The following is a 12,593-nucleotide window of genomic DNA, read 5'->3' on the forward strand; positions in this document are numbered from 1 at the left end:
GTGTAAAATTCTCTAAAGCGAATGAGCTGCTCCGACCCTCGGTCCTGACGGATTCCAACTTGTGTTTATTAATCAAACAAATAAATACACACAAGGATACTTATGTGTTGTTGAGTAAATGACAGTGTGTGGTTTAGAAAAGAATACAAAATTAGAAGGAAAAAACGATGAAACAATACAGATTTCAGTATTCTGAGCCCCTACTCCCCCCATAACTGACGGCAACAAAAGTCCTACATTATTCAATTAAAATAAAGAAGTAAAAACAATAAGTGTGGCTTGATATTGAGTAAGAAAACGTTTGATAAACGCCGTGAGAATGGATCTGCGGAGAGCATTTCGCCGCGATCCCAACGTGTCTATTACCAATGTTCAGGGAGCTCTATGCAAGTCGGTGACGGGGAGGGGTCCTGACCGTCCGTCAACATGTGACGGGTTGGGAGTGAGAACGTGTTGCTGTACAACAAATCACCTCTGGCTGGAAGAGAACTCTCTGCTCCAGTTTCTCTCTTCACTGTACATTTGACATATTCAGTGTAATATTTAATATTCCATCTGTCACATAGTTATGTAAACATAATACCTTGCATATCTTGTTATTGCTCATTTGTAAATTCAACATGTATATTTTCTTCTTTATTTCTTGTCTTTTTATTTGTATTGTATAATGCCATGTGTTTTAATGCTGCTGCAACGCAAAGATGTGGATCAATAAAGTTATATCTTATCTTAAACCAACAACCAGTGTTCCGGATGAGGATCATCTCTTTACAAAAATATTCAAGTGCTAACCCATATTGTTACTTCTAAATGAATTTATTTCCAAACGCATTATAATGCAGTGTGATGTAAACAACAAAAAGTACCACAGACGTATGCTTAATTTATATTTATTCATCAACCAACCACATCAATAACATTGTTTTTAAAACAATAAAATGGTCCTCTCTGGCAATGGTTTACTTATGTGTTTCACCACAATACAAGTAAAAGGCCACCATAAGGGTATATGTCTTGACTCTAGAGCGTTGGGGTTAGTCTAACATGAAAAGCATGGACAACAGAACATAAAATCAAGTTATGCAAACAGTTATAACATACAGTATTAAGAAATCATACAACACAACCATTTTTTTTATGATTTAACTATGTATATTAAACATGTACATTCTATGTGTAAATCAAATATAACAATTTATAACAATGTATTATTTGGTTTTGAGAACAACAATGAGGTGATTCACCAAATAAAGTATTTGTTGTTTATCTCAATGTCCCTAATTATACATCCTAAAAGACTGTGCATTGTACATGTTGAAGTACTTCAATCAATCAGGTTAATAGCTGGAGACCAAAAAGGAAATATAACTGACAAAGCAATTAAAGCAAGTAACGCAAAAGAAACAAAAATGAACAATTAGAGGAAAGCTGTTATTGGCCTGCGGTGTAACAGGTGCAGTCATATAAAGTTAATGACAGGTAAATCCTATAAGAGATCGAAAATAATAATGCATAGGCATCCCTTTCTGGGAAAAAAGGGAAAGACCTCCTGCTCTTGGACAATGATGTGCTCACCAAGTTGTATGGTAACCAGCAAGATATACTTGGAGATTTAGGAATTTACATTCTAGTGTTTCAAAAAGAGTCAAAAGTGAATGGTTCATTGATCAGGATGCATTCCAGGGACGCTGAGCATTTTCTTCAATACAATTTAAGTTGTGTACAAGTGAAATGTTTGGCCTGATGCTGCGGTATAGGGAAAAGTCATATGGTCAACATATTCAAGGGGGATCTTCCATTGAGGAGTATGAATACAAACTCCAAATATAAAGTCAGTAAAGTATTTACATTTCTGATAGCACATCAAGTCTTGGCGGATATTCGTGCTTGAGAGCAGCAGCAATCTGGGGAAATACAGAGAAACAAAAAAGAGGGGCAGATCAGAAACCAAATTTGAGGTTTTTGAATACACAATGTTTAGCATTAATGAATACAAAAGTAACAGCAACATGTCTAGGTTGAGGCTAAATCAACAAAGATACTGTACATTAATTCATAAGTAAATTACCTAAATTATGTTTCCTTCTTCATCTTCACTGGTGTCTGGACTGCTTCGGCCACTTTGACTTTCCTCTTCATGTTGAAGGAAACAAACATCAGGACCTAAAGCGGTCTTGTACTGCTGCAGTACCACCTGCAACTTCTCCAACGCCTCAGCATGCTTCCTTCTTAGGGTGCACCCAAGTCCTCCATTCCCCTTGTCTACATCTGAAAATACACAAAATATTGTTATATGGACATACTATAAAGTAAGATTGCTTCACGAGGCCAGAGCACTTCAATGGAGTATATTCTCTCCCATGTACATATAAAGATGATTGTCACTGTCAAGGGACTTTATTATGTAAAATGGCCGGGTCGAATGGGCAAAGGCCATTATACTCCATCCAATTTCTGTGACCAAGAATGATTTGGGCTGACTTTTTTTCCTTTAAAACTCATACTTTACAAGGTAGGTTAAGTTTTTCTTTCAACTTACCTTCCTCAGCCACCTTATTTTTTAGAGCAACTGCCATGTTCTGCAACCATGTGCAATGCTGCGCCATCTCCCACAATAGGATGCCTTTCTCCTCTTGCAGTCTCCGTGTAAGCATGACTTGATCAAGTATCTTTTTCTTGGCTGTAAAGTTAGCTAAAAACCAATCACAGTTATGTTTATACATGAATCACATTTTCATTATAGCATAACAATATGTTTAAAACTCCAAACATGTACTTTCAAAATAATCAAATGTATACACAATAAGAAAACTTAAGATATACCCTTAAACTAAATGAACGTTCTAACACTTTACATGATATGTGCATAACTCAGCAAGGTATACCTTCATATAACAGAACTTCAAATGAATTATTATGAAATATCTGAAAACTGACCCATGCCATGAACTTCCCACGGCCACAGCGCGGACATGATGCTCCCTCCAGAGAGGGAATGCTCCACCGCAGCAACATCTATGCCTCTGGCAGAGTCGTATACCAGCTGGTTGTACTTCAGTACCTCCTGATTAAGGCGCTTTTTGTCGTCTGCAAGCTTCCTTCGAAGTCGATGGCGGAGCTTGCTGCTGTGTGAAAAAGACATGAAGTAGTGGGATAGGGATATGTGACAAACTATATTTGCAAGTGCAAAAAATATATATAATTCAGTAGGTTGAATCTGCAACCTAAAACATTATATTGTTATACCATTCTGTCGGTAAAGGGATTGCTTCCGCTGCCTCACACTTAGGTAAAGCCCCTCAATGCTTTGCTGCAGTGCTGTTTGAAGGATGTCTTCAGAAGTACCCGATGTTTCTGATGTTCCTGTAGAAATAATATTGGCAGTAAAATGTACTGTTACACAACACGTAACGGTTTTGAGAAACAAAGTTGTGCAACATATTTAACACCTTTTAACACAAATTGATGGTACAGCTATGGAAACTGGAACATATCAGAGATAAACATGGACACATAGTTGGCTTGCTATTGGTTGAAGATTACAGTATGTCCCTGTCTACTGAAATCCAGTGAGGGTCCCATTACGTGGCATGAAAAATCAGCCTTATTGCCTTAAAATTGGCTGCTCTTTAGGATCAAATCTGTAAATTCAAACAGTCATGGACAATGATATGTAGCTGGTGTTATCGCGTCGTGCTTACCAGATGCCCATTCCTTCACGTCGGAAATCCACGTCGACACCATGTCATCTGAGACACAATGTAGCTCCGTCTTGAGTTCCTCAAGACTTGCAGTCTCTTCCAGGAGCCTCTTACTAGTCTGATAAACAGTAGACGATGGACATTTATCAAGATTAAAACTTGCTATGATTAACAACAAGCCATGTGCAAATGACAAAGGACACAACAATACCTTTAATAGGAGGCTCACCTTCACATATCTTGTGGAAAGTGCCTGATGAAGGGAGTCACCTTTTTTCCTGTTCCATCCCATTGCATGCACTGTGAGCATGTCCAGTCGTGCTTTTGAAAGCAATAATGAGGTTATGATGTGTCATCTAAAAAAGTATGCAATAATAGGGCAAAACCTTCCACTCACCTGCTTTGGACATGTATTTTGTTGTCAGGGCACAACGGGACAGGCAGCTGTTGACCTGCTCCACCTCTTCCCCAGCGGTCATCCCTGCTCCCTCCTGGTTCTTCCCACTCCATATAATCTGATAGTAAAAGGTTGCTGGAATGGTTGTGCAAAGAGGCTACATACTACTATACTAAACAGTATAGCTTAGATATTTACTACTTCAGTATTATAAATATAAAAAATATAAATGTACGTGATACAAAAATATTTCACATACCTCGCATTTGGTAGCATGGGCTCGAGCATGCATTACACTGAGGAATGGCTTCATGGTGGTCAGCTCCTGGAGAGCAGGAAGGACACTTGCAGCTTTCTCCATGTACAGCCAGTACTTGCAAGCCACATCCATGGCGAAGAACTTGGCTTTGGCTGGCATGAGTTCCTTTTGAAGATACAGGGGGTAGGCGAATATCTCCCCCCTGTACATATTTAAGGCCTTCAAAAAAAAAACATGGCGACATACAGCCACCTCCATCCCTTCTTCATCCAGCTTCGAAGCCCTCCTTGACGTCTCCCTCGCTGCTGTCCACTGGGGAGTCCCCACATGTGCCTCTTCCCTGGGTCTAAGACACACATTACATCATGACAAATCAGTTAAAAGCAATGGAATCACGATCTACAACATTTGTTCTAATTATCTGATTTTGGAGTAGATGGTAAGGAGAAGTAGCTGAATTTGAAGAAAGTCAGGGTCGGATATACATGGCTATTTTTGTGATATACCTATAAGGTAAAATGAAGAATAAAAACTTGCATTTTTCAGTGATCTCTGTATTTTGTCGACAAATGCAGCCACCGCGCTGTCAAAGAGCCCATTAAAAAAGGCGCTGCCATCAGAACTGAGGAAAAAAAGATTAGCAAATATATCCATGAAATATAAACAGTAATCAAAAAACTTAAATAACAACATTGTAAAAACAGCACTTTCCACTTCGCCGAAAGCGATACAGCTTCCTGTTTCCATCGGCAGAAACAGCCAACATCTCCGGCGTGCAGGCAGGGCAGATGAGAGGAGCACCACAGCAGAGCTGGTCTTCCTCATACGAGGCATAGGAGAACTCCAGAAAGCTGCGCTGCAGTGCATCTCCGTTGACAGGTCCAGACTGGAAGATAATTACATATATTGCTGTGATTTGGTCTATTTACAGAAATGTTATAATGTATAATATGGTAAAGAATATTTACACTTACTCTTCCTCCACACTTTGTGCGATGCTCCAGCAGCTTTGCAAAGGCCTGTCTGGAGAATCCCGGAGAGATGATCTTGAGCTCTTCAAAGGAGCTCAGGAGGTCCAAGGTGTAAAGTGTGGAAATACTGACCGAAGCTGGCCAGTATCCACTCTTAAGGAGGACTTTCAAGTCGGGGGTCCACTGCTGCTGGCAAGTTTGACAGACATATAGTGGCAGATGCAAGTCATAACGCCCTTGGAACAAGTAAATAAACATAATTAAGACACATTTTACAACAGTTCCATCTACAAATAGTCAAAGATGAACAGATATTAAATGAAGGTTTTACTCAAAGTGGAAGCACAATGGCTCAGCCCACAACAGTAAACATAACAACAATTCAATAGAAATCCAAATATATATATATATATATATATATATATATATATATATATATATATTTGTTTACCATTGATGGTAATTAAAATCACTGGTTTGCCTGGTACCACAGTGAAGTTTCTGCCTTTAAAGGAGCAGTTGGGTGCCTTCACAGTTGGCAATATGCAAGCTGTCAAAAAAAAAAGAAAAGCACTAATTACCATTATATGCTGGCCGAAGAGACATGTGAACATCAAAATGCAAGTTTGAGAGAGCATACCTTGGTCATGGGTGTCATATCCACCTTCCACTCTAACAACACACGTTGTTGGACTAATTGGTTTACAAAAAACATTCATTAAACTGTCCCTGTTGTGGAGTGGCTGGTTCTTGTGATGAAGTACATCACAGTCTCCACAGAACCACTCCTCGGGGAGACACTCTCTACACCTTGGGAGGAAATACAAAATTATTCTAATATCCTAGAATTACTTTCATTTTCATGTGGGTTTTCTCTAGGTATCCAGTTTTCTAACATCCCAAAAGTCATGCATGTTAGCTGAAATAGCAGGGCACTGAGCATTAATACTGAAAAATTACAATTAGGTAAAGTAATTTAAATAAAGGTAAATGTTATCTCACCTAATAACAGCCGGCTCGTGGCAGAGGCCACACAGGGGATGACCAACAGCCTCTTTTTCTAGAAGGCATTGTTGGTGGTGTGGTCTCGCTTCTTTCCAGCGCTCTGAGGCTTTCTGCTGCCGAAAAGACCAGGATGAGGCTGAGCTTTTTTGAGGCTCAGGAGGAGGACATGAGGAAAGAATGTCAGAGAGTCTGGCCAATATCTTTACGGAATTACTGAATCCTCGTTCGAGTCCTGAACTGTCAGTTGTGTATAAGGTTATTTTCTCTCACTAACACAATTTATTTAAAAATTGATTTTAGTTTTAAACTTAAAGCCATTTTTGTGATTTACCAAATTCGTGTTGTGCTGAAGGTTCAGTACGCAGAACCTCCACACTGGAAGACTGGAAGCCCTCAGTCGGGGGGGATGTGACTGTAAAACATCACACAGAGGGTTAACAACAGATAACTGATGATTTGTATTATCTCCTGTGGCAGCGGGGTGTGGTTTGGGCGATGGCTGCTGGAGTGAAGGGAGTGGCTCGGCCGGAGGCCAGACAGCTGATCGGAATCAGGTAATCAGTGCCGGAATAAAAGCATGTCGTAACCTGGTTTTGCACTGTTTTGCAGTCGGCGGGATCCTGGAAGGTCACCTAAGGACCTGTGAAGATTCCCACCCGGGCAACGTTTGAGACCCGCGTATATTTTTGTTTGGATTAATAAACGCCTGTGTTCAACCAACCTGCTCTTTCCGTCCCTATTTGAACCCTGTGTGAGCGGAGAGGCTCACAGTGGCGCCTGAACAGGGACATCATGTCGGAAGGAGAAACCCCGCTGGGTCAGGCCCTCCAACGTCTCGCTCACATGTAGGAGACCACCACAGCATTAGAGCGACAGCAGAGCGAGGCTCTGTTCGGGATCGCCTCGAGCCAGCGCGAGGACCGGGCTCTCCTACGGGAGCTGCTGCAGCGTCCGGCCGCTCGGGAGGCCGATCCCGCTACCAACCCGGCCCGACCACCTTCAATTGCCCTCCAGAAATTGACGGCAGAGGATGATCCGGAGGCATACCTGGACATCTTTGAGGGCACAGCGGCGGCGTGCGGGTGGCCGGAGGAGGAGTGGGCAGCGCGGCTATTGCCTCTGCTATCTGGGAGTGCGCAGCTAGCCGCCCACAGCCTGCCAGCAGCCTCTTGGCATGTGTACCGGCATCTGAGGAAGGCCATCCTGGACCGGCTTGGCAGAACACCAGAGGGACATCGCCGCCGGTTCCGGGCCCTCCCCTTCGAGGACGCTGACCGGCCCTTCTCCTACGCGCAGCGGCTCTTGGATGCAGCGAGCCGCTGGCTCCAGCCGGGGGTGCGCTCCGCTGAGGAAGTCGTCGGTCAGGTGGCGCTGGAGCAGTTAATCGCCGGCCTGCCATCTTCGACGGCGAATTGGGTCCAGTGCTATCGCCCCGCGAACCTGGAAGCAGCCGTCGTCCTCGCGGAGGACCACCTCTCGCTTCCCCGGCGGAGCATGAAAGAGGAGCCCCGACCACCAGCCGTCTCAGTGGGCAGACCCGTCCCAGCCCAGAGGAGGAGGTTTCCTGTAGCAGCTGCCCTTCCCTCCCCACCATCACACGGCCCCAACCCCGCAGCCCCGACACTTTCCCCCCTAGCTCTACCTTACCCTCCTGTTTTTATCTCTCCCCAGGGTCCGGCCTACGCTTCTAGTCGTCCCGCACCACGGGGGGCTCCTCAGACGTCAGGGCAGGATTGCTGGCAGTGCGGGCAGCCCGGCCACTTCCAACGGGAGTGTCCTCTCATGGAGGTCGGACAGCTGGTTCGGGTTGCAGAACCGCCAGTTGCCTCCCCCGATTTGGAAGAGACGTACCGTATACCGGTATGTATACAGGGGGGTACACACCAGGCTCTGATGGACACGGGCTGTAATCAGACGATGATCCATCAGCACCTGGTTCGGCCTAGGGCATTGATTGAAGCATCGTGGGTGAAGGTGAGGTGTGTGCATGGGGATATTCACCAGTACCTGGAGGTGATGCTGGAAATTTCTTATAAGGGGAAAAAGCATAGAGTCAGGGCTGGAGTTAGCACTCGCCTTACGCACCCTCTGATTTTGGTAACGAATTGGCCGGGGTTTGCTAAGCTAGCGGGGGCTATGGCCGGTGCGTTCAAGGACGGCAGGGAAATGTGAGTTGTGTCCTGTGTTTAGTGGAGAGTCGGAGGCGGCTGACGACATCGAAGGGGAAACGGACACGGAGGGGGCCGCGGAGGTCCCTCTGGACCCACTGGTGTTTCCCGTGGAGGATTTCCCCCTCGAACAGTCGAGGGACGAGACCCTTCAGCACGCCTTCGGCCAGGTGGTGAGTATTGATGGCTCCCAGCTACACCCAAACGCAGCACTCACTCACCCACACTTTACGGTGGTTAGGGACAGGCTGTATCGTGTAAGCCGTGACACACAGACAGGAGAGATAAATACCCAGTTGTTGGTGCCAAAAAGCCGTCGGGATATGGTTTTCCAGGCGGCTCATTATAACCCCATGTCAGGTCACCTAGGGTACGACAAATCACTACACCGGATAATGGCCCGATTTTATTGGCCGGGCATTCGCGCAGATGTGAAGCGGTGGTGTGCATATTGCCGTGAATGTCAGCTGGTTAACCCGCCGGCCATCCCCAGAGCGCCTTTGCGCCCGTTACCATTGATTGAGGTGCCTTTTGAGAGAGTTGATATGGACCTCATCGGGCCATTAGACCGGAGTGCACGTGGATATCGCTTTGAACTAGTCCTAGTGGATTATGCAACGCGATATCCCGAGGCAGTGCCGCTGCTTAATATCTCTGTAAAGAGCGTCGCGCAGGCACTGTTTCACATTATCTCCCGAGTCGGGATCCCAAAAGAGATCCTGACTGACCAGGGCACACAGTTTATGTCACGCACACTACGCAAGCTGTATGAACTATTGGGCGTCCATTCAATACGGACTAGTGTTTACCATCGGCAGACCGACGGCCTGGTGGAACGGTTTAACAAAACAATAAAGAACATGGTTCGTAAGTTCGTTCACGAAGATAGCCGTAATTGGGATAAATGGCTAGATCCTCTGTTGTTTGCAGTGCGGGAGGTGCCCCAGTCCTCCACGGGATTTTCTCCCTTTGAGCTGTTATTTGGTAGGAAGCCCCGGGGTGTTTTGGACCAAGTTAAGGAAAACTGATAGGAGGGTCCAAGCACCAGTAAAAACGAAATACAGTACGTTATGGACCTGCGAGCAAAACTCCACTCCCTGGGGCAGATATCACGGGAGAATTTGCTCCAGGCTCAGGAACGTCAGCAGCGCCTGTACAACAGAGGGTCGAAACTGAGACAATTTTCACCGGAAGATAAAGTGCTTGTATTACTCCCATCCTCTAGCTCTAAACTACTCGCCAAGTGGCAAGGACCCTTCGTGGTCACACGAAGAGTGGGGGACGTAGATTATGAGGTGGTGCGTTCTGACAGGGGGGGAGCAACACAGATTTACCACCTTAACCTCCTGAAAGCATGGAGGGAGGTGGCGTCGGTTTCTCTGGCCACCAAAGTGATTGAGAGAGATGAGTTGGGACCGGAGGTCATTAAAAGCAACAAATTAGCCCCGGTCTGTTGTGGCGACAATCTCTCACCGGGCCAGAGAGCAGACGTTGCTTCGTTGCAAAGGCAGTTTGCCGAAGTGTTCTCTACGCTGCCAGGGCGCACCTCTCTCATACACCACCGCATAGAAACGCCCCCGGGCGTGGCCATTCGTTCACGGCCCTATCGGCTGCCTGAACACAAGAGGAAAATTGTTCAGGCGGAGCTTCAGGCTATGCTAGAGATGGGAGTGATAGAAGAGTCCACCAGTGACTGGTACGTAAGTCCAACGGGTCAATCCGGTTCTGTGTGGACTACCGCAGGGTGAACGAGGTGTCCAAATTTGATGCTTATCCAATGCCCTGGGTCGACGAACTCCTGGATCCGCTAGGCACTGCTCGCTTTTACACGACGCTGGATTTAACCAAAGGCTATTGGCAGATTCCCCTTTCTCCAGAGTCTAAAGAAAAAACGGCCTTCTCCACTTCGTATGGTTTATACCAATTCATCACACTTCCTTTCGGGTTGTTCGGAGCTCCAGCCACCTTCCAGCGGCTCATGGACCGGGTGCTGCGTCCCCACTCTGCATATGCTGCTGCTTACTTGGATGATGTCATCATTCACAGTGAGACATGGGAGCAGCATATGCAGCAGGTGGGGGCAGTGCTCGAGACCCTGAGGCAGGCGGGGCTCACGGCCAACCCGAAGAAGTGTGCGGTTGGACGGAGGGAGGTACAGTATCTGGGGTACCACTTGGGCGGCGGGCAGGTGCGGCCACAGATAGAGAAAACAACCGCCATTTCAGCCTGTCTGGCGCCCAAGACGAAAAAAGAGGTCAGGAGGTTCATGGGGCTGGCCGGCTACTACAGGCGGTTCATCCCGTCCTTTTCAGAGCTGACCAGTCCTCTGACCGACCTAACCCGAAAGGGTGCTTCAGATCCGGTCCAGTGGACAGAGTGGTGTCAGCTGGCGTTTGAGAGGGTTAAAAAAGCCCTTTGTGGTAAGCCGCTTCTGTATTCTCCTGACTTCTCTCTCCCTTTTGTGTTGCAGACCGACGCCTCGAACAGTGGGGTGGGGGCCGTTTTGTCCCAGCACGTAGAGGGGGTCGACCGCCCCGTACTGTACATTAGCCGTAAGCTCGCCCAGAGGGAGGTGAACTACAGTACGGTGGAAAAGGAGTGCCTCGCCATACGGTGGGCGGTCGGCGCCCTGCGGTACTACCTCCTGGGGCGCCCTTTCACTCTCTGGTCGGACCATGCCCCGCTCCAGTGGCTCCACCGCATGAAGGATGCCAACGCTCGGATCACTCGGTGGTATCTGGTGTTACAGCCTTTCAACTTCAAGGTGATCCACAGGCCAGGTAACCGGATGGTCGTGGCTGATTTCCTCTCTCGCTCGGCGGAGGGGGGGGGGGGGGAGAGAGTCAGCTTGAGGCCGGCAGGATCCCGGCCTGAGTCGGGCGGTGGGGGTATGTGGCAGCGGGGTGTGGTTTGGGCGCTGGCTGCTGGAGTAAAGGGAGTGGCTCGGGCGGAGGCCAGAGAGCTGATCGGAATCAGGTAATCAGTGCCTGAATAAAAGCATGTCGTAACCTGGTTCTGGGCTGTTTTGCAGTAGGCGGGATCCTGGAAGGTCGCCAAAGGACCTGTGAAGGTTCCCACCTGGGCAACGTTTGAGACCCGCGTATATTTTTGTTTGGAGTTAATAAATGCCTGTGTTCAACCAACCTGCTCTTTCCGTCCCTATTTGAACCCTGTGTGAGCGGAGAAGCTCATATCTACCTATTGTTTAAAAGCTTGTGAAATTAAATAAAGCATAGTTCTTATGACACCACAGTGGGAATGCCTCCGACTGTAGTGCCACTATGCGTTTATATATTGGAATTATTGTAGACTCTCAACAAGCAATTACTGTGTTTTAATTCGATTTTCCAACCATTTACTTAGTAAATTCATAAAAATGTAAAATAATTGGGATTTCAACCTGTAGCTGAGCCTTGGCGTCGCCCTCCACGCCTCCCTCTCGGCTTGTCATGTCCTACACAGCCCCTTTTAGGGGACTGTAAAGTGTCTCCTACAGAGCGTGCCCGTTTCCTCCCCTCAGCTGCTTTCTGTGACCAAGTAACAACTCATGTAAGTTTGATGTTGCTGATAAACTGATACCATATGACAGTGGACATTAGGACGAAAATATTGAAACGCGGCCTGTTTTCTTTATACTTCCTCGTTCGGTATTGGTGTTTTTTCGCACTTTGTTTTTATTTAAAAGTAAATTCATTCACTTGAAGAACATTTTTGCTTCAAGTTTTTCCTACCATATACAACTAATGAAGTAAAACAAGTTGAACAAGCTTTATTTAGTAAGCCTCTGCCCCCCATGTTGTAATGATGAACCGTTTTGAAAAGGCCCTATACATTGATCCAAAATGCAGTTACTCTTGGCCTGTTCAGCATTTTTTGGATAACAGATAGTGCCAAATTCAAGTGGGAAATGAATGAGGTCATATGGATTAAAACACCAACCTTAGCTTCAGATAGCATGTGTTCATGCTTCCATGCGTTTTCCTTCTTTGGATGAGGGATTATTGGGGTCTGGGTTGTGTTTTGTTGCCATTGCAACACAGCCAGCCAGCCAACCAGCCAGCCAGCCAACCAGCCAGCCAGCCAGCCAGCCAG

The 12,593-nt window shown here is 46.3% G+C and overlaps 2 protein-coding genes across 6 annotated transcripts; one reads left to right on the forward strand and one right to left on the reverse strand.

Moving 5' to 3' along the window:
• Positions 1–860: 860 nt before the first annotated feature.
• On the reverse strand, positions 861–5,028 carry LOC307016777 (uncharacterized protein). 5 transcript variants are annotated; one of them, XM_079646098.1, is made up of 10 exons: positions 4,895–5,028; positions 4,358–4,703; positions 4,099–4,216; positions 3,931–4,022; positions 3,702–3,819; positions 3,247–3,363; positions 2,938–3,125; positions 2,540–2,680; positions 2,069–2,268; positions 861–1,904 (listed from the first exon to the last, which is right to left on the reverse strand). In XM_079646098.1, exons 2-7 carry the CDS (start codon positions 4,613–4,615, stop codon positions 3,055–3,057), a joined length of 774 nt encoding a protein of 257 aa, XP_079502224.1. In that variant the 5' UTR covers positions 4,616–4,703; positions 4,895–5,028; the 3' UTR covers positions 861–1,904; positions 2,069–2,268; positions 2,540–2,680; positions 2,938–3,054. The 5 variants fall into 5 exon arrangements, with proteins under 5 accessions (XP_079502224.1, XP_079502225.1, XP_079502223.1 ...); XM_079646099.1 differs by having other exon boundaries at positions 864–1,904; positions 2,540–2,692; positions 2,938–3,122; XM_079646097.1 differs by having other exon boundaries at positions 864–1,886; positions 2,540–2,692.
• A 1,435-nt stretch (positions 5,029–6,463) lies between these two features.
• On the forward strand, positions 6,464–11,481 carry LOC307016178 (uncharacterized protein; the record flags this gene model as incomplete). Its single annotated transcript, XM_079645215.1, has 4 exons — positions 6,464–6,512; positions 6,686–6,747; positions 7,183–8,193; positions 10,972–11,481. The coding sequence occupies 4 exons, from the start codon at positions 6,464–6,466 to the stop codon at positions 11,479–11,481; spliced, it is 1,632 nt and encodes a 543-aa protein (XP_079501341.1).
• Between the last annotated feature and the right edge of the window lie 1,112 nt (positions 11,482–12,593).

The sequence above is a fragment of the Notothenia rossii genome (assembly GCF_949606895.1).
Source record: "Notothenia rossii genome assembly, chromosome: 8".
Classification (NCBI taxonomy): domain Eukaryota; kingdom Metazoa; phylum Chordata; class Actinopteri; order Perciformes; family Nototheniidae; genus Notothenia; species Notothenia rossii.